This window comes from Pogona vitticeps, chromosome 4, assembly GCF_051106095.1.
Source record: "Pogona vitticeps strain Pit_001003342236 chromosome 4, PviZW2.1, whole genome shotgun sequence".
NCBI classification, from domain to species: domain Eukaryota; kingdom Metazoa; phylum Chordata; class Lepidosauria; order Squamata; family Agamidae; genus Pogona; species Pogona vitticeps.
In genome coordinates, this window is record NC_135786.1 from 219090386 (window position 1) to 219117312 (window position 26927).

General features: G+C 43.2%; 1 protein-coding gene across 1 annotated transcript in view; it reads right to left on the reverse strand.

Moving 5' to 3' along the window:
* Nucleotides 1–14991: 14991 nt before the first annotated feature.
* Nucleotides 14992–26927, reverse strand: part of RSPO2 (R-spondin 2) — a 125924-nt gene continuing 113988 nt past the window's right edge. Inside the window, exon 7 of the mRNA XM_020783393.3 lies at nt 14992–15813. Within this exon, the coding sequence (XP_020639052.1) occupies nt 15704–15813 (110 nt within the window). The 3' untranslated portion in view covers nt 14992–15703. The remainder of the gene's footprint in view (nt 15814–26927) is intronic.

Here is a 26927-nt window from a genome sequence, read left to right on the forward strand (position 1 = left end):
AGTTAATAGCCTGGCAGCCATGTTCTGGATGGAGCTTCCGCATCAGTCTCAAAGGAAGCCCCATGTAGAGAGTGTTACAGTAGTCTATTCTTGAGACTACGAGTGCATGGACCAGCATGGTGAGCACCCCCGCGTCTAGATAGGGGCGCAGCTGGGCGATCCACCAAATATGTAAGTGGGTGAATTGAACCACGGATGCAACCTGGGTTTGCAGACTGCAAACTGAATTCTTTGTGGTGAGAGTCACCCCCTGAAAAGAGAGAGAATTCCCCAGACTACTGACACCAGGGCTGCTCACCTGCAAGACTTACATTTTGTCCAGGTTCAACCTCAGTCCATTTGACTGCATCCATTGTATGATGGCCTCCAGGCAGCACCCAAGGGATGGGACAGCATCCACTGTGGATGGAAAAAAGGAAATGTAGAGCTGGGTGTCATCAGCATATTGGTGACACGAAGCTCCACATTCCTGGATGACCCCGCCCAACGGCCTCGTGTGTGTGTGTTTAGTCGTTTAGTCGTGTCCGACTCTTCGTGACCCCATGGACCAGAGCACGCCAGGCCCTCCTGTCTTCTACTGCCTCCCGGAGTTGTGTCAGGTTCATGTTGGTTGCTTCGCAGACACTGTCCAGCCATCTCATCCTCGGTCGTCCCCTTCTCCTCTTGCCATCACACCTTCCTAACATCAAGGTTTTTTCCAAGGACTCTTTTCTTCTCATGAGATGGCCAAAGTACTGGAGCCTCAGCTTCAGGATCTGTCCTTCAAGTGAGCATTCAGGGTTGATTTCCTTTAGAACTGATAGGTTTGTTCTCCTTGCAGTCCAGGGGATTCTCAAGAGCCTCCTCCAGCACCACAATTCAAAGGCATCAATTCTTCGGCGGTCTGCTTTCTTTATGGTCCAGCTCTCACTTCCATACATCACGACAGGAAAAACCATAGCTTTGACTATTCGGACTTTTGTTGGCAAGGTGATGTCTCTGCTTTTCAAGATGCTGTCAAGATTTGTCATCGCTTTCCTCCCAAGAAGAAGGCGTCTTTTAATTTCAGGGCTGCTGTCTCCATCTGCAGTGATCATGGAGCCCAGGAAGATAAAATTTGACACTGCCTCCATATCTTCCCCTTCTATTTCCCAGGAGGTGATGGGACCAGTGGCCATGATCTTAGTTTTTTTGATGTTGAGTTTCAGACCGTTTTTTGCACTTTCCTCTTTCACTCTCATTACAAGGTTCTTTAATTCTTCCTCACTTTCTGCCATCAGAGTGGTATCATCTGCATATCGGAGGTTGTTGATATTTCTTCCGGCAATCTTAATTCCGGCTTGGGTTTCTTCCAGTCCAGCCTTCCGCATGATGTATTCTGCATATAAGTTAAATAAGCTGGGAGACAATATACAGCCTTGCCGTACTCCTTTCCCAATTTTGAACCACTCAGTTGTTCCATGACCAGTTCTAACTGTTGCTTCCTGTCCCACATATAGGTTTCTCAGGAGACAGATAAAGTGGTCAGGCACTCCCATTTCTTTAAGAACTTGCCATAGTTTGCTGTGGTCCACACAGTCAAAGGCTTTCGCATAGTCAATGAAGCAGAAGTAGATATTTTTCTGGAACTCTCTGGCTTTCTCCATAATCCAGCGCAAGTTAGCAATTTGGTCTCGAGTTCCTCTGCCTCTTCGGAATCCAGCTTGTACTTCTGGGAGTTCCCGGTCCACATACTGCTGAAGCCTACCTTGTAGGATTTTGAGCATAACCTTGCTAGCGTGCGAAATGAGTGCAATTGTACGGTAGTTGGAGCATTCTTTGGCACTGCCTTTCTTTGGGATTGGGATGTAGACTGATCTTTTCCAATCCTCTGGCCACTGTTGAGTTTTCCAAACTTGCTGGCATATTGAATGTAGCACCTTAACAGCATCATCTTTCAAGATTTTAAATAGTTCAACTGGAATGCCATCACCTCCACTGGCCTTGTTGTTAGCCAGGCTTTCTAAGGCCCACTTGACTTCCCTCTCCAGGATGTCTGGCTCAAGGTCAGCAACTACATTGTCTGGGTTGTCCGGGATATCCAAATCTTTCTGATATAATTCCTCTGTGTATTCTTGCCACCTCTTCTTGACGTCTTCTGCTTCTGTTAGGTCCCTTCCATTTTTGTCTTTTATCATGTTCATCTTTGCGCAAAATGTTCCTCTAATATGTCCAATTTTCCTGAACAGATCTCTGGTCTTTCCTTTTCTGTTATCTTCCTCTATTTCTTTGCATTGTTCATTTAAGAAGGCCCTCTTGTCTCTCCTTGCTATTCTTTGGAAGTCTGCATTCAAGTTTCTGTAACTTTCCCTATCTCCCTTGCATTTTGCTTCCCTTCTCCTCTCTGCTATTTCTAAGGCCTCGTTGGACAGCCACTTTGCTTTCTTGCATTTCCTTTTCTTTGGGATGGTTTTCGTTGCTGCCTCCTGGACAATGTTACGAGCCTCTATCCAAAGTTCTTCAGGCACTCTGTCCACCAAATCTAGTTCCTTAAATCTGTTCTTTACTTCCACTGTGTATTCATAAGGGATTTGGTTTAGATTATACCTGAGTGGCCCAGTGGTTTTTCCTAATCTCTTCAGTCTAAGCTTGAATTTTGCTATGAGAAGCTGATGATCAGAACCGCAGTCAGCTCCAGGTCTTGTTTTTGCTGACTGTATAGAACTTCTCCATCTTTGGCTGCAGAGAATATAATCAATCTGATTTCGATATTGCCCATCTGGTGATTTCCATGTATAGAGTCGCCTCTTGTGTTGTTGGAAAAGAGTGTTTGTGATGACCAGCTTATTCTCTTGACAAAACTCTATTAGCCTTTGTCCTGCTTCGTTCTGAACTCCAAGGCCAAACTTCCCTGTTGTTCCTTTTATCTCTTGGCTCCCTACTTTAGCATTCCAGTCCCCTAGAATGAGAAGAACATCTTTCTTTGGTGTCAGTTCTAGAAGGTGTTGTAAATCTTCATAGAATTGTTCAATTTCAGTCTCCTCAGCAATGCTGGTTGGTGCATAAACTTGGATTATTGTGATGTTGAATGGTCTGCCTTGGATTCGTATTGACATCATTCTATCATTTTTGAGATTGTATCCCATTACAGCTTTTCCCACTCTTTTGTTGACTATGAGGGCTACTCCATTCCTTCTACGGGATTCTTGCCCACAATAGTAGATATGATAATCATCTGAGCTGAATTCGCCCATTCCTGTCCATTTTAGTTCACTGATGCCCAGGATGTCGATGTTTATTCTTGCCATCTCCTGTTTGACCACCTCCAGCTTCCCAACATTCATAGATCTTACATTCCAGGTTCCTATGCAGTATTTTTCTTTGCAGCATTGGATTTTCCTTTCACTTCCAGGCACGTCCACAGCTGAGTGTCCTTTCGGCTTTGGCCCAGCCACTTCATTAGCTCTGGAGCTACTTGTACTTGTCCTCCACTCTTCCTCAGTAGCATGTTGGACGCCTTCCGACCTGAGGGGCCCATCTTCCAGCGTCATATCTTTTAGCCTTTTGTTTCTGATCATGGGGCGTTCTTGGCAAAGATACTGGAGTGGCTTGCCATTTCCTACTCCAGGTGGATTGCGTTTAGTCGGAACTCTCCACTATGTCCTGTCCGTCTTGGGTGTCCCTGCACGGCATAGCCCATAGCTTCTCTGAGTTACTCAAGCCCCTTCGCCACGACAAGGCAGCAATCCATGAAAGAGGGCAGCAATCCATGAAAGAGCAGCAATCCATGAAAGAGCCTCATATAGATGTTGGGGAGATGATAGAACCATGCAGAACCCCACAACTGAGGGGCCGATACATTCTCCCCAAGCTGAACTCTCTGGGGATGGCCCTCCAAGAAGGACCGGAGCCCAGAGCAAGGCCACCAATCTCCAACTTGGGGAGCCTCCCCAGGAGGATACCATGCTCGACAGTATCAAAGGCAGCTGAGATATCAAGGAGGACCAGCAAGGACATTTTGCTCCTGCCAGTCTCCCTAAGTAGGTCATCCAGCAGGGCAACCAAGGCCATTTCTGTGGCATGGCGTAGCCTGAAGCCCAACTGAAATGGATCGAGGGCATCAGATTAATCCAAGAGAGCCTGAAGCTGGTCGGCCACCACTCTCTCAATTACCCTGCTAAGAAAAGAAACACTGGTGATGGGCCTATAATTGCCAATGTTGCCCGCCGCCAAGCTCAGTTTCTTTCTAATGAGCCTAATGAGCATTTCTTTAATGTTCCTCTTGCCCTCAAGAAGAGACCCATTTATTATTTCAGTGGCCCATTCAGTTATCACTGGCCTGGCAGCTTTGATTAGCCAGGCCAGGAAAGGGTCAAGGGAAGAGGAGGTGGCTCAGCAGCAATCAAGGACCTTGTCCACCTTTGAAAAATGTTTCATGTTGAGCCAAATTTTGTTTGTTGGTTTCAAGCACAAGGTTAGGTTCAAGGGATCTCCCTGTTGGCTGAAGATTAACTCATGGACGTTTATCCAGTTTCATAAAGAAATAAGAAGTATGATAGCTCTATGGAGGAGTGAAAAAGTTATGGGAAGTAGTGTTGTTACATCACCGGCTGGGCTACCCCTAAACCTTGCTTTACCTCTAAAGCCCAGATTGCCTCTTAAAAAGGGAATGTGTGGCCTGCAACAGTTACCTAGTATGTTCTAAGGCTGACTACTGTAATGTATGGGATGTGGGGCAGCTTTGAAGACTGTTCAGAAATGTGTTCATTTAAAACAAAGCTCCAGTGACATAGAGTGGCACTAGAGATGGGCATGAATTTAAAAATGAATCATCAAATTTGTTCAAAAATTGTTAATTTGTCAGTTCATATTTGTACAAATCAGTGCCCCCAAAGAATATGAATCAATGAATTTTGAACTATTTTTGATTTGTCAGTTTGGTTCTTTGTGGTGAGAGTCACACACACACACTCTCTAACCCATTGTAATTTTGGTGTCTCTAGGTATCCTTCTTGTGGATGTAAAACCCAAACTTCCATGGCTTGTACAGGAAAGGGAAAAATCATTAATTACCCAAAATCACTGCCGCTGGTAAAGTCACACAGGTGATGGTAGTTTTTGGTAATGAAAGACTTCCCCATTCTGCCCTGCAGCCTTCAACATCTTGTGAAAGGGATTTCATAGAAGCATTGGGACCCTTTGGCGGGGGAGGCGGATAGGAAATATTTTATTTCAACTAATTGCCATGTCTGATACCACCAATCTTGCCAAGTGTAGCCTATGGGAAAGGGACCGAAGTTGAAAGGTGGATCATTTAGGAGAATGGTGACTTACAAATATTTTAAATAAATTAAATAATGAATAAATAAGGGTGCTTTTACATTTGTGTCCTATACATGGAGTTCCCCTGGGCACCTGGCTAGCCTCTGAGGGAACAAAGTGCTGGACAAGGTGGGCCTTTGGTATCATCCTACTGTGTACATTTACTCCTGCTTTTTGTATAATTTTTGCTTAGCAAACCACTAGGTGGGGATAGATCTCAATCTGTAGTGTTCCGGAGAATCCTTATTTCTTAACCAGGCACATCACTACTAATGTCTCTGCAATTCTGCCAAGAGCAAAGCCAAAAACAAATCTCTTTTAAAGGTTAAACAGATTAATATGAGAATTAAAAATGTATCAATTCATTGTATAATAAAAAAAATTCCTGTTTGAAAGCATAAATTTCTTCTTTGTTTTTGGAAGATACTGCACTCTCTCCCTCCTTTTTCTTTGGGGGAAATTCAAGCCCATACTGGAGGCACGGCTGCTTCTCCAAAGTGCCAAAACGACTAGTTTTAGCTCCTGTCTTTGTCGCTGTGGGTACCAATTTAAGCTTTGCATCCTCTAGGTGGCAATAAAAATCATCAGGGTACAAACAAGTACAGTGGTGCCTTGACTTATGAACTCAATCCGTTCCAGAAGATGGGCGTAACTCGAATTGGTCGTAAATTGAACCACCATCTCCCATAGGAATGCATTGAAACCCAACAAAAAACAACAAAAACCAAAATCAAGCCCCATTGGAACGTGCTGGGGCCAGAAAAAAAAATCACAGCATAGAAACATAAACACCCCCCAGCCCAAACCCACGCTGCAAAACCATGTATGTACTCACTCAGAAGCAGAAAGCAGCACCAGGCAGTTCGAAGCCTCTCAGCAAACACACACACTCTAACCATTGGTCAGGGAACAGGGGTAAATTACCCCAAATGGGGTAAAAATGAAAATCCTGGGGATAATGAGGACATGACCCTAATCCCCTTCACTCCTCCTCCTCTTCTGCCGGGGGGGGGTGTCCCTGGCTGCCCAATAGCCCCCTTCCCACCCTCCCCTTCGCTGGCCCGGCTGCAACCAAGCCACAGTAGCTGTTGACAGGCCCTGGTCAGCGGCATATGGCAGCCGAGGTAGTGGCAGTGGAGCTGGCCATGGCTGAGGGCGAGGCTGGGGCGAGTGGTCAGAGCACCCCAGCCAGGAAGAGCCTCTCATTCCAGTGCCTGGAGAGGTGGATCATGGCAGAGGGGGGCGGTTGAGCCACGACATCGGCCTGGGCCAGGCTCAACCTCCTTCCACTGGGACGCTGGTGCCGCCCCACACCCCATTCCCGGAGGAACCCATCGGGTGGCAGTGGCACTCACCTGGACATGCGGCTTCCTTCGGCAGCACCTCCATGGTGACTGGCTGGGCCTCTCACCCTCTGTGTGGCAGCTGTTGCCGAGGCCCAATATGGCCGCCCCGGCGAGCAGCCGCCGGAGCCAGTGCCAGAGCAGGAGGCAGCATTGGGCACCCCCATTAGGCAAGCCACCTGCTGCTCTTCTGCTACCCAGGAGCCACCCCCCAGCAGAGAAAGGGAGCCACCCCCGCGGGGCCAAGGACTGAGCGCAGCCCCACCAGGTGGAGGAGGAGGAGCCGGCTCAGGCCCGGGCGGCGAGGCCATGGCGGCAGCACTCAACTGGCTGCACGTGACTGAGAACCTTCCTTTCAAATCAAGGGGGTAATGTCAGCATATATATAATTTTTTTAGGGGGTAAAAGGTAAAAAAGTTCCCTGAGCTATCGGGCAGCCAGGGACCCCCACCTTTGGGCAGAAGAGGAGGAGGAGGAGTGAAGGGGATTAGGGTCATGTCCTCATTACCCCCAGGATTTTCATTTTTACCCCATTTGGGGTAATTTACCCCTGTTCCCTGACCAATGGTCTAGAGAACATGGTAGCTGCTTTGCCAACGCGTTTATCCAGCTCGACATCTAGGGAGAGGGTGTCAGAGATCATTGAGCCAAGGTACACAAAGTCATGAACAGCCTCCAATTCTTGTGTGGGATGGAGGTGAGTCCACACCCTGGCCGATTACTTGTTTTTTCTTCAGACTGATTGTTAATCCAAAGTCTTGGCAGGCCTTGCTAAAGCGATTCATGAGTTGTTGGAGGTCTTCAGCAGAGTGGGCAACAATGGCTGCATCATTGGTGAAGAGGAAGTCCCGCCTGCATTTCAGTTGGACTTTGGTCTTCGCTCTCAATCTAAAGAGATTAAAGAGTTTCCCATCTAATCTAGTCCAGAGATAGACAACTTCTGTTGCACTTCCAAAGGCCTGCTTCAGTATGATAGCAGAAAAGATCCCAAACAGAGTTGGTGCGGGGACACAGCCCTGTTTCACCCCGCTTCGGATGTCAAAGGGATCTGGTGTTGAGCCATCAAAAACTACAGTGTCCTTCATTTCCTCATGAAAGAACCTGATGAAGTTAAGGAGTCAAGGTGGACATCCAATCTTGGGAAGTATTTTAAAAAGTCCGTCCCTGCTAACCAAGTCAAAGGCCTTTGTGAGATCTATGAAGGCCACAAAGAGTGGCTGTTGTTGTTCCCTACATTTCCCCTGCAACTGTCGGAGGGAGAATACCATGTCAGTGGTGGATCTATTAGTTTGAAATCCATGCTGTGATTCTGGATAGACTTTGCAGAATCTGTCTGCAAGCACCTGGAGCCTCTTCAGCAAAACACAGGCAAGCAGCTTCCATACAACACTGAGAACCTGGGTCCAACTAACCACACCAACAGAACCTAGTGGTGCTGCTGACTCTGATAGAAGAAAACAAGGCAGTCTTTTAAAAAACTATATACTAGAGGTGCACAGAGGAAGCATAGGAATGAAGAGAATATGCACCTCAAATATAGTAGAAGAGGCCATTTGTAATAGAATGCCACCATTTTGACATGGCTTACATTGAGTACCCAAGCATGCATTGTGTCTGAATGATATATTCTCCTGGGGCCCAAGGATCTGGAGGAATTGTGGTGGGTCCAGCCGAGGTTTCAACCACATTACTGTTAAGATGGGGGGAAAGGTTACATAAACTACATACTATGTTTGTGGAAATTTATAGAAATTTATTTCTGTGTACCTGTATGCCTGTTGCCAAAATTGTGTGAGATCTGGAACACTAATTTGATTTCAGCTGCAGAGAAAGGTTTATCTGTAACAAACTATATGGCCATGGGAATCATTGGTAGAGCAAAAACAAGCAAAATTTTGAATTTTTTTTTGAAAAGTGAGTATTTGGCCCTTCCTTTGGAAGAGAGGGTGGGCTTGTGCAGTTAAAGTAGTACCTGTAATTTGAGAGAAATGGAAACTGAAGGAAAATGATTCAGAGTTTTGCTAGAGAAGTGAAAGAGTCATATTCAGATGAAGTGTGCCCTTGTGTGGCAAAACAGATGTAACTGTGAAAGTATGTTAGAATGAGGAGTGTGTGTGTGTCATTAGGATCATCTCTGGAATGCAAGCTGCTCCTTTCTGCATGTCCAATTCTGGAGACACACATGGCAAAGAAGAGCACGTTGTTAGGGAGAAAACACTGTAAGAGCAGGAGAGATGCATTTCTCTAAACAAGTGTTTTGGCCTCCAGCATTTTCCTTTGTGGCATGCAGTCCCAGTGTCAAAGAAAGGATGGACAGAGGGAGGGAGGATTCTGTATAACAGCCTTAGAAGGGCAGGTGATCTAGATGTTTACAAGACTGGATTCTTTCAGCATCCTTGGCTGAAAAGTCATCCTATGCTATGATTTATCAGTGTCAAAAATGGCTATGTAGATTTGATGACTGTTTACTTGTCTCATTTTGTATTTCTTTTAGTGGTGTGTTAGAAGTCTCATCAAGAAAAAAAAGGAGAAAGAAGGCATACGTAAGGAGAAAATTATCTCCTCATTATTTTTACGCTCGGTGTTGCCAAAACGATATCCAAATTAGGGAGCAAACCCAAATCCAACAAGAAAAGAAAATGTTCAATTCAGTTAGAATTATGGTTGTACCCTGGCCCTAAGCCAATTTTATTTCCCCGTTCACCAACCTTCCTTGTGGAGATTTTGGAGTTTAGAAAGACAGAATTCAGGGTTGAATCATCCCTTGGCCTGCAAACAGGAACATTAAAACAACATTTGTGAGCAGCATGTGCTCTATCGTGGATGTGATCCATTAAAAACAAAGTTGTATAACTATGATAGACAGTAACTTTCCACATAAAGTACTCTGTACACTTTTTTTTAAAAAAAATGAAAACTGGGGAAGAATTTGGAAGAGTCACAGCACAGAGTACAGGATCTAGTCTGAAACCCTCAGCCAATGATGAATGCCAGTTCTCTGCTTGCTTGACAAGGGTGCTTCCAGACAGAGGTCTCCTATCAAGGTGTTCTGCAGCTATTCTATTATTTTTCTCTCCTTTTTGTTTTGTTGTCTGTAAGAGAAGAAGACAGAAGCAATGGGAAACCAAGGAGGATTACAAATGGGATACATCACCTGGGTTCTGTGCACCTTTTCCATGAACAAGGCAATGCAATTTCAAAATAAAGGTCTTACTTGAAGGCAACTTTGCCATAGCCATATTGCACACTTATATCAGATCAATACCAGTTTTAACTTCTATGGTTCCATTCTATGGGATTCTGGGATTTGTAGCTTAGTGAGACTTTAAATCCTCTGCTCTAATTCAGGAGAGGGCACTAGAGCCTGCTAAGTCCATCACCAAACTTCAAATCCTAGGATTCTGTAGGATGAGATCCTGGCAATTAAAGTATTGATCTGATACAACCATGTTGCATATGTAGCATACAGTCACTGCACCAGTGGAGGCTGCAATAAAAGGTTGGGAAATCAAGGCTGAGAACCACTGGCTTATACTGATACTGTTCCAGTCATGTAAATATAAGAGCACCCACCATGGACAGGCAGCGTTATGAAGGTACTTTATAGATCACAGTTGTTGTTGTTGTTGTTGTTGCCACCCACACTACCGCCATGTTTTTCTCGGATGACATTTATTTTCTCGGATGACTCGCACGGGTGATCTGGGTAGACCTTGGTGGTAGCAGGCGTACCGCCAAATATCAAGGTCCTAAACCGTTGCCTTATAAGTAAGCATTAAATCTTTGAAGTCGACGCAGAAACGAATGGGCAGCCAATGCAGTGCGGCCAGAGTTGGAGAAATGTGTTGGCATTTTCTCACTCCAGTAAGGAGCCTGGCCACTGCATTCTGCACCACCTGAAGTTTCCGCATCAGCCTCAAAGGCAGCCCCACGTAGAGCGCATTACAGTGGTCTAATGTAGTGAGTGCCCCCATGTCTAAATAGGGCTGCAGCCAGGCAATCCGCCAAAGGTAGAAAAAGGGGGTATGGACAACCAACGCCACCTGCATTTCCATGGTGAGCGTCGGGTCCAAGTATATGCCCAAGTTGCAGACCCCACTCTTCGTGGCCAGGGTCACCCCCCCCAAAACGTGAGAGTCACCCAAGCCGCCAGCCACGGGGCCACCCACCCTCAGAACAGTTGTCTTGCGGGAGGTAGTAGAAATAGCACCACCACATTCAAGAATGATTCCAACTGTTAGTAGACACATTGACTTAACAGGACTTTGATAAGTACCCACTTATGCAATGCCCATTGGCGGAAATCCTGTTGCACAGCTTAATGTGTGTAACATGAAGCTTCGGAATTGATAGAGACAATTGTGGCAGAGTGGAAGCAACATCCACCCACAAAGCACTTTTGCAGGCTTCTCATGGAGCATTCCTGTTGCAAACCACACCATCAATTGCACAAGTGCAACATGAATAATTATGAATTTGTGCAATTAATTGTGCAACTGCAATGTGAACCATGTGATTGAGTGCACAATGCTATCTGACTGGGCTACACCTTCCACAGGTGTAGCTTTACATTAAAACAAACTGAACAGAATTTCAGCTGTTGAGTTGCTGGGTGTACTCTAAGGGGGGGAAGATCAGCTGGATTTAGCTAAGTGTCTGAACTGCTCATTCACTGCTAAAACCAGTGCATCTCTGATGTGGGCTTCTCAAAAACAGGCATTTGGTTCAGTCCTTGTTCTGAATGGTTAGACAGCATGCATACTGAAATGTTAAGAATTTGGGTATATGCGCTGTATGTTGAAAACAGTGCTCCAGCCACACTCTGATTCCGGTTTCATTGCTCTCGTACAGACGGAGAGCAGTGAGTTAGAAAAGGCAGGACTCTCTGGATGCTCTCCCCACAAAGACCCTGGAAAATCAGGGTTTTCTTACAATACCTTTAAAACTGTCTTTCCTCCTATGCATGGAGGGCAACAAAACCAGATAAAGAAGGAATGAGGCTACATTTTTTCCTCTGTCCTTGTGGTGAATATATACAACATTTATAATGTCTGAATACATCTAATCTAGTCAAAATCTTGACTTTCAGAAATAAAAGATCCAAATTCTTCTATTTGGTAATCTAATCACTAGTTACTAATTACCAATCACAATTACTAATCTCAACTCAATACCATTTTAGAACACTGCTTATTCTTCAAAGTTTTCCCTCACATGTGTTTGGTCTACAGGTAGAATAATCAGATGTCCATATTTTTGCCACTTCTTGGGAATGTCCATGAACTGGAAACATTTAACAATTTCCTGCTACCAAAATATACAGGGCCAGCTAAGTGTACAGTCAGAAGGAAGCAAAGTAGCATCATAAACGTTTTGAAACCCATGACAGCTTGACTCTTAAAAAGTATTTTGTGAGCTCCAAAATCTGATTCTATTAGAAGGTAGGCAAGCAATGCTTCTCTGTTCTAAGAAGCAGATGGCCTCGGGGTAACACTGTGAAAGTAGAAATAAGAACTATTGCAGGAGGGAAATTATCTTCCGGGCAATCCACTTTTTCTACATGGAAGCTTATTTTCCAAGACAGAAAGTTGGCTGGGTGAACATTTGGAGAAATAGGTTCCCTGCATCATGACAAATGCTAGCATCTATAGCTTGTAAGCCAGAAAGAGTGTTAGAAAAGTGGATCGATCCATGCATAAGGCATTATACTAAAAGAATACCACATTCCCACCACCAAAGGCTGTAGGAAGTAGTGTATATTTAGCATATGCTCAGTAAGTGGAAAAATTAAGGTAGTGGTATCTGCATAATCCAGATGCATTGGAAGGCAGTTTGTTATGAATTATTTTTGTTACAGATTTAATGAAGATATCAAAGTTATCAAAACAGGTAGGATAAAAGGAAAGAGGAAAAAATAAAAGGAATATCTTTCTCTTCGTGAGGGACGTGGTGGTGCTGCGGGCTAAACCGTGGAAGCCTGTGCTGCAGGGTCAGAAGACCAGCAGTCATAAGATCAAATCCACGACGGGGTGAGCCCCCGTCACTTTGTCCCAGCTCTTCGCGAACCTAGCAGTTCGAAAGCATGCAAATGTGAGTACATAAATAGGTACCACCACGGAAGATAAAACGGCGTTCCCTAGTCGCGTTGGCCACGTGACAACGGAAACTGTCTTCGGACAAGCGCTGGCTCTACAGCTTGAAAATGGGATGAGCACCGTCCCCTAGAGTCAGACACGACTGGACTGAAAATGTCAAGGGAAACCTTTACCTTTTACCTTACCTATCTTTCTCTTTATGCAAGCTTTCCCTCATTGACTGGCTGCCTAAGTGGGGTTATTAAACAGACTGCTGAGCTTTACTGCTTTGAATGTGTTTCTGGTGTTGTTTATGTTTTGTTTAACAAGGCCTTGGGTCCTTTTTTAAGAAGAAAGGCAGAGTAAAAACACTAAAAAGAAAGAGAGAGAGAAAAAGAAAGAAAGAAAGAAAATTGTTTTAGTATAGTATGGCAAGAGGAACTTTTTTCCCCCAAGTTATATTCTGCCTGTCTTCCAAAGAGCTCAAGGGACATCATGGGAAGACATTAAGGGGAGAAAGGGTAACGGCCCCAAGGTCACCCTAGTTTAGTGAATGAGGTAAACTTCAGCAGAGGGATTCCAGTGAGCTGTTAAAAAAGTCCTGGAAAAGACTGTGCAAAGTCTCAGAGCTAGTTTCTGATTCCAGGGAACAATGCAGTGAAGTGCTTCCTACCCTGCAGACCATGGCTGTAGTGGCAGGCAGCAGGAAAGGCACTCTGGATCAGCAAACATTTCCCTTGTGTGACTGGGAGACCTACCTTTGTTCAAGTGATCCTGTGCAGGTTTTCAGATCCTCAGAACCCTTCTTCTTTGGACAAAATGCATGGGACAAGAAAAGGCCTTCTCGGTGGGTGCCTCCAGGACCTGAGATCCAACTGGTAAGGTGGCAGGCTAGCTACACCTGCATTGCCATTCTGGCCCTTGTGCTTTTGAGGGATGGGGTAGAGCAATGTGTGATGGTTTCATAAAGGGAGTACTATCTGTGACATTAAGAATTGCTGAAGACACATTGCAATCAGTTAAAATAACAGCCAGTGACTGTTTACTTGGATATCTTGAGATTTCCGTCTAAGTAAATACGCATAAGTGTTGCAGCTTTGCAGATCATCTCGTGTGTATGTTTATTCAAACCTAGTGAGTTCATCAAAGTTACCTTCAGGGAAGAATGCCTAATATTACATCCTTCTTGCCTGAGTTTATGTGTGTTTACTAAATAAGTCTTGCTGTGTTCATTATGCTTTAACTCCAGATATGTACATAACAGTGCTGCTTTAACTGGGCTTATTATTTCATGGAGCCAAAGAATGTTCTGTTACCTCTAGATATTTCAAGCTTTTCATCTTCAATGTCCCTGCCCGCATTTCCTTAGAATGATGAAGCAAGCCAATGCATTCGATTATCTGTACATTTCATTCAGTGGTTAAAATTTCCACCAGATCTTTGGTGAGTACAGATAATTTATTTCAGTACGAGTCTCTGTACTGGCTCCAGAGCAGGATGAAGAAAAAACTGGGAGAGAAAGGTTTAATTTTGCCTTCAGATATTCAGAGGAAATGAGAATCTGGCATGTCAGAGTTTCATCAGAATGAGAAATCTCACAGAACATTTGTTCCCCCTTAAGTACTGATTTTTCCAACATCTAGACAATGTTCCTCTTTTCTTACTTGTTCCCTTGCCCTCCCCTACCTCTACTGGTTCCCGTCTGTTGAGTTTGGGGAGGAGTAATGTGCTATTAGTTGTGTTCCTCCCGTCCAAGCAGCAAACAAACCCTTGTAGCCCAATCAGTTCCCCTTGATTGTCGGCAGAGGGTCAGGGGAAGGGACTTTAAAAATATATATTATTCTTTTCTCCCTCTATCAGTGCCATTTTGTTTTCTCTCTTCCCCCTCCTTGCTTTCCTTTCCTCATTTTCCTCTCAAAAGGAAAAGCAGCATGCCAAAAAGAATGCATGCCCTACCACTAGGCCAGAAAGGTGTGTGGCAGCTCTTAAGGAAGGCTTGATCTACATAGAATCATATGCAGACACTGTCTTTTTTATTATTCAAACTGTGCCATCAGCAATTCATATCTATATGCCAGGGTGGATATCCTCTGAGAGAGGAAAAGAAACCAAACAGGCAGCACCAAAGAGGACAGACTCCTTCCAATTAGACCTCTATCCCTCTACCTTTTAAATCTGGCTCCAGGAAAACACCACTAACTATTGTTTTAATCCCACCCCACCCCTACAACTGCATCCTTTATTAAAATTAGAAGATGAACAATGAGTTGCATGCAGGAAAACGGACACATGCATCTTGTAAATAGGTTTATTTATATGTAGACAGCAATATATCTACACATGGGTACTGCTGTGTTCCTGAAAGACTAAGCAGCAATGCCTGCAATATATCAGTCTAGAGCAGTTTGACTATACAATCATTCCGATATAACAGGTGCTGAGGGCAAAGTACTTTATCTATGAGTATCTGCTTAGTGTTATTTACTCTTGAAAATTTACAATGCGAGAAACAAAGGCCATAAATGCAATCCTAACTCCCCAACTTCCTTTCTTTATATAAATATGCACACGTCTGTTACCTAATGGCGACTGGCAGCCTCAGGGCAACAGTCCAGGGTGAGAAGTTGGCTGCTTTCATCTTACAGGCACCGAGCAAAAACAAAAGCTAAACTAAACTAAATATATATATTTAAAAATGCTTTCTTACTTTCTTTTTGACACAAATTCACTGATTCAACTCAGTGTGTTTCTGCTGCCCCTGGAAACCTCCAGGTCTGGGGAAACAATGACAACAATAAGAACAACAAATAAGAATAAAAGTATAAATAACACACATAAACAAGCTTGTGGACATTCTCAACCCCCAATTTAAAAAAAAAAGTTATTTGCAACCAAGCAGTTGAATTGCAGTGCATCCGTGTGCAGGAGCAGGTAGCAGCTTCTGTGCATTTCACAAAAGGATGAAAAAAAAAACGCCACATGTATAGATGCAGACAACGGAAGTCCTTATTGACTAGCTCGGTCTGTAGCTAGGAAGAGGCTGTGTTGCTTCTGTGCTCTTTCCATTAAATTCTTTTTCTTCTTTTTCTTGTCCTTGGCTTTTGGTGGTCTCCTCCCTAAAAAGAGGAATAGAAAAAACAAAAGGAAAAGCCAATGTTCAGCATACAATGAAGTCACTTGTCAAGTAGAGAAACACTACTGTCCTTTTTATATGGGAGAAAGAGAGAGGAGCAGAGAAAGAAAACACATTTCCAATTGTCCTTCTTTAAGAACTAAATCAACGGCTTTTGGCTGCAAATCTACCCACCGCTGAGTAGGAAGTGTGTAACTCAGTGGGTGCTACTGCATGGCAACTCCGATCAGTGGTAGTCAGCATAATCAGTGGTGATGGATGCTGATGCTTGCATTCTTGGGAGTGGGGGCATACAACATCATCCTCACTCTACACAGTGTGAATCTTATTGGAGGCAAGAGGGCTTACTTTGTTACAAGCCAATTAACTTCAGGGTTGTACAGAATTTCATAAGTCGACTCGTATAGCATTCACTAGCCCAGTAAACTAGAGGCAGTGGGATAAATTCTGTTTTAGCCTCAGCTAGAGCAGGAATGTTGGAATGAACAGGATTGTGTTAGTTAACACCAAAATAAATCCCAGTGATTTCAGTCAGTCTCTATGTAGGACTGAAAGAAGATTTAGCCCTTTATCAAAGGAAATAAAAGCCGTTCTTTCTTCACATGATTTCCGAATGAGAAGGTACAAATTACCTTGGACTAATGCTCATTTACTTCATTTTAACATGTGGATACAAATGTTTAGTAAATATGAATATAAATGCTTATGATGTAAGTTGTGGGTGATAAACTTGCAGGTCAAACCAGGCATGCAGCTAAAGAGCCTGATAGTTGAAGAGACACAGTTTGTATGAATTAAAGTCAATAATCACAGTTATGAGGTATGGCTCTGGAGGAGGTCTGAATTTGAATTAATTTATCTCTTGACTAATTTTGCCCCTTTAATATGAACAGGGAAAACTTTCAAGTTTCGTTAATTTCAGGTTGTTGTTTTTTTTTGGGGGGGGGGGACAGCTGCTTCATTCATTTTTTTGAGTCACTTGGGTTATAGTCCTTCCATTAAACAATAAAGGGGATGAGTTCTACCAGGTTATTATGTTTTATTCCCCCTCATTTGTGTTTCGGGCATTAGACCAAATGAAGCCACACAGAACCCTCAAAACTACTCCAAAGCAGCAGGTAAAAGGAAAATGACAATCATCTTCCCGAAAAGTGAGTGAGCACAACCATATATGAGAAAGAAAAATCAATCAACATCAGACTTATACAGACACTAACAGTACTTTATAATACGCATTTATCATTTATCATCACATGACCATCCTCATCCACATTTTGATAGTCAGACAGTACACATAATAAAGAAATTATTATGATCATTATTATCATAATTATATATGACAGTGCTACTTTATATTCATCCTTATCATAAGTAGTCATGGTAGAGTACTGCCAGTACCTGGTGCCACCCACACTACCACCATGTTTTTCTCAGATGACATAAGTAACCTTTGGGGTGCAAGAGAGGATTCTGGCAGACTATTATTATTATTATTATTATTATTATTATTATTATTATTATTATTATTATTATTATTATTATTATTATTATTATTATTATTATTATTATTATTATTATTATTATTATTATTATTATTATTATTATTATTACCAGGCACCGTCAAAATTATAAAAACAATGACTGGTGTTATACGTATAACAGATACAAGCTTTAACCAAAAACCTAAGAATCTGTTAAATATTGGTGCAGTATGTATGCTGTTCCTAATATTGCTTTTTTTTTTTTTTGGTAGCTCTGATAGTGTGATTTCTGAGATCTGTAACTGCTTATAGTACTTCAAGTGAAATTTCTTGATATTGTTCCCAAAGCCCCAATAATTATAAGGACCACTGAAGTGTGAAGTGAGGGGAGACATGATAGCCATCTTCCAATATCTGAAGGGTTGCCACAGGGAAGAGGGCATCGATTTATTCTTCATTGCGCCTGAGAGCAGGACAAAAACCAATGGGTGAAAACTCATCAGAGGGAGATCCAACCTGGAAATAAAGAGGAATCTCCTGACGGTGAGAACCATTAAGCAGTGGAACAACTTGCATCCCAATGTTGTGGGTACCCCATTGCTGGAGGTTTTCAAGAAAAGATTGGACAGCTATCTGTTCAGGATGGCATGAGGTCCAGGATGGCATGAAGTCTCCTGCCTTGGGCAGGGGGTTGGACTAGAAGACCTCCAAGGTCCCTTCCAAACCTACAAAGATTCTATGATTCTTCCAGAGCCGAGATGTTTCAATTGCCAGGTCTCTGTACTTTGTTAATTTTTCCAGTTCTTTATTTTTCAATTCTGACATCCCCTGGAATTGCAGTGTCAATGATCTGGACATTTCTTTGTTCTATTAGTATTACGTCTGGCATGTTGTTGTTGTTATTACCCCACCTTTCTCCTTGAAAAAGATCCAAGGTGGCTTACAACAATGAAAGACAATATTTAAAGTTGGAAACAATGAGTATATAATGGTGGTTAAAAAGCAAAATAGATGAGTTGATTTTATATACAGTGAGTGGTGCCTCGCATTATGATGTTAATTTGTTCCAGCGTAATCGCTGTAGAACGAAAATGTCATAATGCAAAAAGAAAAAATCCATTGAAACACATTAAAACCCGTTTAATGCGTTCCAAAGGGCTTGAAACTAACCGTCCAGCGAAGATCCTCCATAGGGCGGCCATTTTTGGTGCCTGTAATGCAAGGAATCCGTCCCAGAAAACAATGGGGGGCCATTTTGTTTACCCAGCGGCCATTTTGAAACCACCGATCAACTGTTGGAAAATCATCATTTGGCAAAGAATCGGTTCCCGAAGCAGGGAACCGATCATCGCAAAGCGAAATTCCCCCATAGGAAACATTGCTTTGTGATCGCAAAAACGACTGCAAAAACTTTGTCGTAATGCGATTTTGTCGTTAAATGGGGCAATTGTAAAGTGAGGCACCACTGTACTTGGCTCAAACAAAGGTAATTTGAATGAGGAAATCCAAATGAAATCCAAAATGTTCTGTTTTCCTTTGTTCATAAAATGGAATTTATTTGCTCTCGTTAAAAAATGAACAAAAGAATCTGAAAGCAGAAGAGAGAGCCTCTTTTGTGTTACTTTTCGTGCATCATAACCTGAAAGTTGTGTCCCTCTTCGCTAGCCCATTTTCTGGCCTATCTGTCCCAATAGATCTCTGAGATCAGTCAGCACTAGAGACTTGTGCTAATTTTAATCTCCTGTGGTCTGTGCTGTTAGGATAGTACTGGTAAATTGCTGTGCCAACTTAGAATATAATTATATCAATAACAATGTTGTTGTTTAGTCATTAAGTCATGTCTGACTCTTTGTGACCCCATGGACAGGCCCTCCTGTCTTCCACTGCGTCCAAGAGTTTGGTCAAATTCATGTTGGTAGCTTCGATGACTCTGTCCAGCCATCTCATCCTCTGTTGTCCCCTTCTCCTCTTGCCTTCACACTTTCCCAACATCAGGGTCTTTTCCAGGGAGTCTTCTCATCAGAAGGCCAAAGTATTGGAGCCTCAGCTTCAGGATCTGTCCTTGCAGTGAGCACTCAGGTTTGATTTCCTTCAAAATGGACAGATTTGTTCTCCTTGCAGTCCAGGGGACTCTCAAGAGTCTCCTCCAACACCACAATTCAAAAGCATTAATTCTTTGGAGGTCAGCCTTCTTTATGGTCCAGCTCTCACTTCCATAAATCGCTACAGTAATAACACTAATGATGATGAAAAAAACATAGTGTTCCATCAAGTCAGTTCCTACTTATGACAGCCCTTTCCAAGGTTTTCTAGGTGGAAACTGCTCAGAAGTAGTGCTTGGTCTGCCTTTCTGGTGGCACTCTGGGACTAGCTTGGCCAAAACAACACAGGGCAGTTTTTCTTATGTAAAGGAACAGAGGGAAACCAAATTCCTGACCCCTGATTCACACCATGCCAATTGCAGAAGTAGCCTGACTGGGCCTTCCCCACCTCCCTGCACTGCTGACCAATACGGTGAGGAGGCAGGATGATGAATCTCCCTGCTCAACTGCTGAGTGGCTAGCAGCACAGGGAGGCAGGGAAGCCCCAGCTAGGCTACTTCTGTGATCGGCACAGCACAAATGATGATGGCTGCACATGCCATTCCACAAGTGGTAACTGGCCAGCCCAGATCTGGAGGGGCGGGTTCAATTACCCCAGCCACTTGCGGTGGTGCTTTTTGTATTTGTCTCCCCAGGAGATGAATATGAATATCCCATCTCTAACAAACACCCACAAATTGAGCTGTTTTGTGGTTCATTTCATGGTGCTTTGGGGAAACACTGCTGACTGGAACAAAATGAAACACTGAACTATTATTGGCATTGGTGATTCTTATGCTTTATGGTTCATGTTCAGGGACGTGGTGGCGCTGCGGGCTAAACTGTAGAAGTCTTTGTGTGCTGCAGGGTCAGAAGACCAGCAGTTGTAAGATCAAATCCACGTGACGGAGTGAGCTCCCATCACTTTGTCCCAGCTCCACGCCAACCTAGCAGTTCGAAAGCATGTAAATGCGAGTAGATAAATAGGTACCATCTCGATGGGAAGGTAAACAGCATTCCGAATCTAAGTCGCGCTGGCCACATGACAACGGAAACTGTCTTAGGACAAACGCTGGCTGTACGGCTTGGAAACGGGGATGAGCACCGCCCCCTAGAGTCGGACATGACTGACTAAAATGTCAAGGGGAACCTTTACCTTTTACCTTTATGGTTCATGTAATTTTGGAATTACAATGAAGCATGAATTTATTCATTGATTCATGGGGGTTACTAAAAAACAACAACACCTGACCCCCCACTGCACCCCCGCCACCCCATCAATGCCCCCCACTGTAATTGCCATCGCCACCGTCTCCAGCTGGCTTCTGCAGCCATGGCCTGTAGAAAGGGGGACGGGTTGCCCTTTGCAAAGATGGCAGCTTCAGCTTCATTTAGGGTAGGCCATGGCTGCAGAGGCCTGCTGGAGATGGCGGTGGTGATTACGGTGGGGGCGGGGGTGGGGGGATAGGCTCTGGGGGTTGGTGACTGCCTATTGGTTCGCTGATCAGCTGATCAGCAGGCCAATAGGCAGAATGGGAAAGCCACAGGAAGAGAGGGAAGGCTAAGGGGACATATGGGGACAATATTCATCCCTTTGTATTTGTCGGGCTCTCTGGAACCCATGAATAGGAAGGGACGAATATTTAATGAATCAGCTATTCTCATCCAATTATAACAATTGATCTGGGTAGGAAGCACTTTTATCTCAACCACCTCAAAATGGCCCCAAACATCTACGTAAATACTGATGGGTTTTGTATTGAGGTGGCAAAAAATGGATTCTACAGGCTCTCTCATCTTTTGGTGTCTCTCTCATCATCTTTATGGAGTGAGGGTTAAAAAAAAACCTCTTGCAGAGGGAATTTATAGGATGTTCATGTAAGGCTCTTTCCATCCTACTTGCTTATCCTAATGTGTGGCTCTTTGCCTTAACAAGGCTAGCCATAATGGATCACAGGCTTTGGAATGGGAACTTAATCCCTGTAACACAATAATGATTGAACTTTGATTAGAAAGCAGAGAGTCTGGACCCTGGAGAGAAGAGTAGTCATGTTTGGCAGCATCCCAGATGATGAGGTAGGAATTGCAGGTCTTGAAGGATCTCACTGTTGAGACTTTTACTCTGCTCACTGCAGGTCTGCTAAGTGAGGATAACTTGGGACTTTTTTGGACTTTAATTCTCAGAATACTTTGATGCAGTCAAAAAGGTGACTTTTCCAAGCTCTGTCAATGTGTGGCCAGTAAAGTGGACACAGTTCACCAGTCCTGAATAGGAGCTAGCTAAGGGCTTTTAGTCTAACCTTTTTACCAAGGGCTGTCTGCAAACTGGAGCAAGACCACTCCAAAAACACATTCTGTTTTAAGTTGGCAAAATGGAAACACTGGTTTTCCTTGCCTTACGAGCAAGAATAACTCTAGCCAGCCAGTGTTGAAGCAACCAAGAAGTTTCCCAGCACTGGCCAAGCTAGCAGCTTTGTTCTTGTGAGAACTGACTTGATGGCACATTATTATTATTACTATCTAATCTCTGATTTGATACTTCCATAGAGCAAAATGGTACAAAACACTTAACTTTGCCAGATTTGGGAGGGGTGGGGAGGAGAATCGGCCGAAGTCTCGCTATGATTTTGACATCTCTAACTCACGCGGGGGCCTTTCTCCTTCTCCTAGAACGGCTCACGAAGCAGGACTCGCCAAAATGGGGCAGATCATCAGATCGTCCTGATGATCTACGCCATCTCTATTCCTCAGTGATTTAATAATGTATTTTAGGTATTGCAACTGAAGCTACCTTTATTGAGTTCATCCATCTCATATTCAGTCATTCTATTTTCCTGCTGCTTTCAAATTTTCAGATCATTACTATCTTTCCAGTGAGTCTCATCTTACAATATGTTGAGAATACCATAACTTCAGCTCAGTCACTTTAGCTTCTATGGAATATTTTTGGCAGGCAAGGTCCAAGTGCACAAGAGCTAATTTTCTACTCCAGAACACATGGGAAATTGCACTTCTACTTTAAAAACCAAACAAAGGAAAGCAGAAGGGGATGGGGGTCTATTTCCATTGATTTGGTAAAATCTCTGTGGGTCAAAACTAGATGTTAAGGGGATTGTGTATTCCCTGAGATTAGCATGTTTTCATCAATGGAATTTTCTTTAACAGATGCACATATTGCAGCAGTCAGACCTGCATATTAAGCTTGTGTTTTACTTTCTAGAGACCAATAAAAAAAGCAAATAGTACAAGAATATGAGATACAGAGGCAAGGAAAAGTGAGTGCTTGGACAAAACGGAAGTCCTTAACCACTTAGGACGGCATCTCTTAAAAAAATGATGGGTCTAGTTTGATCCTGATGCTGAGTGTATTGTTGGTTGTTGTGGGTTTTTCGGGCTCTTTGGCCGTGTTCTGAAGGTTGTTCTTCCTACCGTTTCACCAGTCTCTGTGGCCGGCATCTTCAGAGGACAGCACTCTGTGCTCTGGCATCTTCAGATGCCGGCCACAGAGACTGGCGAAATGTTAGGAAGAACAACCCTCAGAACACGGCCAAAGAGCCCCAAAAACCCACAACAACCATTAGATCCCGGCCATGAAAGCCTTCGCGAATATATTGACTCTGAGATGGTTACTGATAGGCTGTGATCTGGGGAGCCAAATGGCTATTAAATGTATGTTCCCTGAAGGAATCCTGATGATTTGCCTCAATGCATTGTAAAAGGTTCACATGAGGATTGCTTATAAATATTGTCAAATCTATCACCTGTTTGGCAACAGACGAATACTTGTATTTGGGCTGAATATATTAATGAGCCACACGAGGGCACCAGATATTTGTATTTGAATAATCACTATTTTTGTGTGTGAAAAAAATCGGATTATATGTCTCTGAAGGTACATCTGTTGGGAGAATCATTAATAACAGCACCCCTCCTTTTTAAAAGCAGAAATGCAAATACATTGTTATGCCCACCTTATGCTCCTTTACCCTGATTTCCCTCTGAGCAGATCTTTGCTAAATAGTCTCCTCACTAATTCTGCTGACACTATGGTCATTGTACTTTCCTTGTAGATCTATTTTTACTTCACTTAAAACTCTTGTTTCCTTCCTATTTCCCCTTTTCTATTTATAAGCAATAATCTAATCAGCATTTAATTATACACTTACAACAGTTATGTAGCTAAATAACAACAACAATAACTTGCATCTGTTTTATAAAACCAGCCAATGTTTTTATAATTTTGACTTTTCCTGGTGTTTTTGAACTACTACAACAACAACAACAACCATCATCATCATATCATTGCAATACAGACAGATTAACACCTGCCCCCCCAAAAAAGGGGGATTAGTAAAAACTTTCCAAAGTTCCTGAAGAGAAACATGGAAAAATGGGAAACTGTCATAAAGAGCAGAGAACTAACCTTGCAGAGAAGTAACCTTGCCAACAAAAGTCCGAATAGTTAAAGCTATGGTTTTTCCTGTTGTGACGTATGGAAGTGAGAGCTGGACCATAAAGAAAGCAGACCGCTGAAGAACTGATGCCTTTGAATTGTGGTGCTGGAGGAGGCTCTTGAGAGTCCCCTAGACTGCAAGGAGAACAAACCTATCAATTCTAAAGGAAATCAACTCTGAGTGCTCACTGGAAGGACAGATCCTGAGAAGAGAAGACTCCTTGGAAAAGACCTTGATGTTAGGAAAGTGTGACGGCAAGAGGAGAAGGGGACGACCGAGGATGAGATGGCTGGACAGTGTCTGCGAAGCAACCAACATGGAAATTGACAGAACTCCGGGAGGCAGTGGAAGATAGGAGGGCCTGGCGTGCTCTCGTTCATGGGGTCACGAAGAGTTGGACACGACTAAACAACTAAACGACGACGTCTTAATGGCCCATGGAGAAGAGAATGGGAAGTGAATGACATACAACTATGTGAGAAGCTGTGAGAAAATGAGGAAGTCAAGATCTTTTGGGATTTCCAGATCCAAACTGATACACCTCTTGAATGTAACACACCAGATATAGTAGCAATAGAACGAAGAAATTGAATTGACATTGAAATTCCAGGGGATGCCAGAGTTGAAAATAAAGAATTGGAAAAACTAACAAAATACAAAGATCTGGCAACTGAAGCATCTTGCTTGTGTATGAAACACATTTCAATGGTCCTTGTAGTAAACAAGGCTTTGAGAAGTATATTAAGAAATTTTGCAGTCTTCTAAGCAGTTGCAGATCTCAGAAATAACACCATCAGAGATACAAAAATGACAATATTAGAAACAGCAGACATATTATGCCTCGTGGCGCAGTGGTTAAACCGCTGTACTGCAGCCAAAACTGTGCTCATGACCTGGGGTTCAGTCCCAGGTAGCCGGCTCAAGGTAGACTCAGCCTTCTATCCTTCCCAGGTTGGTAAAATGAGTACCCAGCTTGCTGGGGGGTGGGTGGCAATGTGTAGGCCGCATAATTAACTTGTAAACCACCCAGAGAGTGCATGAAGTGCTATGGGGCTGTATATAAGCAGCACGCTTTGCTTTGATATTTAATAGATACGCGTACTCATGTTTTGGGTTAAAACTGTATCTGATATATAATGCCAAAGTTTTTATAATTTTCATTGACTGTGTCTGATATTTTTGAATAATAATCATGATGATGATGATGATGATGATGATGATGATGATGATGACAGTAGTAGTAGTAATGTGTCATCAAGACAATTCTGACCTATGGTGTCTCTTTTAAGGGTTACATATCTAGGTAGAGAGTACACAGAAGTGGTTTACCATTCCCTTCTTCTGGGGGCATCTTGGGAAAGTGCAGCTTACCCAAGGCTTCAAAAGCTGGCTCTTCTGTGATGAACAGTGAGAGAACTGAACTCTAAACCTCTGGCTTTGTAGCAATATGCCTAACTCACTGAGCTACAGAATCAGCTACGTAGCTATAGCTAGATACATATGTAATGACATACACATATAAACAGATAGTGAGAGGTGCTTCTGGATTAATGTTGCTTGTAACTGCACAGACAATGGCTAATTATTATTTTAAAAGTCACTTTACTTATAACTAATAATCCTTAGCCCTGGAATACACTCCAAGCTCCAAGCATTTGGAAACCTAATTATTAGACTTGAATACCTGATCATTGCTATCCCCAAACAGCTCAGTTTATAATGAGACCAGTTCTAAGCCAAAAAGGTTCTGTTAACAGTGCTGTCACTGCAAAGGAATTTAAAGTATCTCTTATATGTCCAAAGCTCCACCCATATGTGCCCATGAACATGGCAGCCTACCTTGCCCATGTAGTTGGCTTGTGGTAGCCGTGGAAGAAGTAACTGGCAATGATGGTGGAGGAATCATGGATGAAAAGAAAGCCATTCCTCCTACCGTCCTTCTTTGGCAACAAAAACATAGTTATGGCTTTGAGCCAAATGCCACGGATACTGGGAAAAGGAGTGAAAGCTGTCAGTAGCACTGGGAAAACTGTATTCTCCCTTGCTCCTAGTGCACGGCTCGTACAGCTGTATTCGAAGCATCAGAAAGGAAAGGGCAAAAGGGGACACACCGTTTCTTTCTCCATTCTATCTCTACTATCGAACTGAAAGCTGGACTAGGTTACAACGAAAGAGGAGTAAAAATTGGTGGAAGAAACTTCAGTAATTTAAACTATGCAGATGACACCGTCTTGCTGGCAGAAAGCAGCAATGAATCAGGGAAAGTGAAAGAAGGAAATGCCAAAGCAGGAATGCAGGTGAATGCTAAGAAGACAAAATCATGACTCCAGATGAATGACACAACATTATCGTTAACAATGAAGAAATTGATATAGTTGAGAGATTTTGTATGCCTTAGTTCTATCATCACTCCTAATGGAGACTGCAGCCAAGAAGTCAGAAGAAGACTGAGACTAGGAAGAGGAGCTATGAAGGGATTAGAAAAGACCATCAAGTATAAGGATGTGTCATTGGAGATGAGATCATCCACACGCTGATATTCCCAATCGCCATGTATGGGTGTGAAAGCTGAACAGTTTAGAAAGCTGACAGGGGGAAAATGATTCATTTGAAATGTGGTGCTTGAGGAGAGCTTTGCTGAGGGCAAAAATGTTGAAACTGAGGCTACTTTGGACACATCATAAGAAGACAGGATTCCTTGGAAAAGACAATGATGCTGGGAAACCTGGAAGGCAGCAGGAAAAGAGGAAGACAAAATATGAGATGGACTGCCTTCCTAAAGGAAACCACAGGCTTCAGTTTGTGAAAGCTGAGTAGGTCTGTTGAGGACAAGACATTTTGGAGATTGCTCATTCATGGGACACTGTATGTTGAAAGTGACTTGAGAGAGCACATAACAATAAATCTCTATGAAAGTAAATGCAGGGAGTTTTGGAGATGTATCAACAGAAGGATTTTAGTTCCTCTTCGCCATCAATTTCAATCCAAGCTGGAGAATCCTTTACTGGAACACGTTCAACTTGCATTTCAGAGAAACATTATGGGCTTGCTTAGGCAGCTCGCAATCTCAAGCTGGGAATT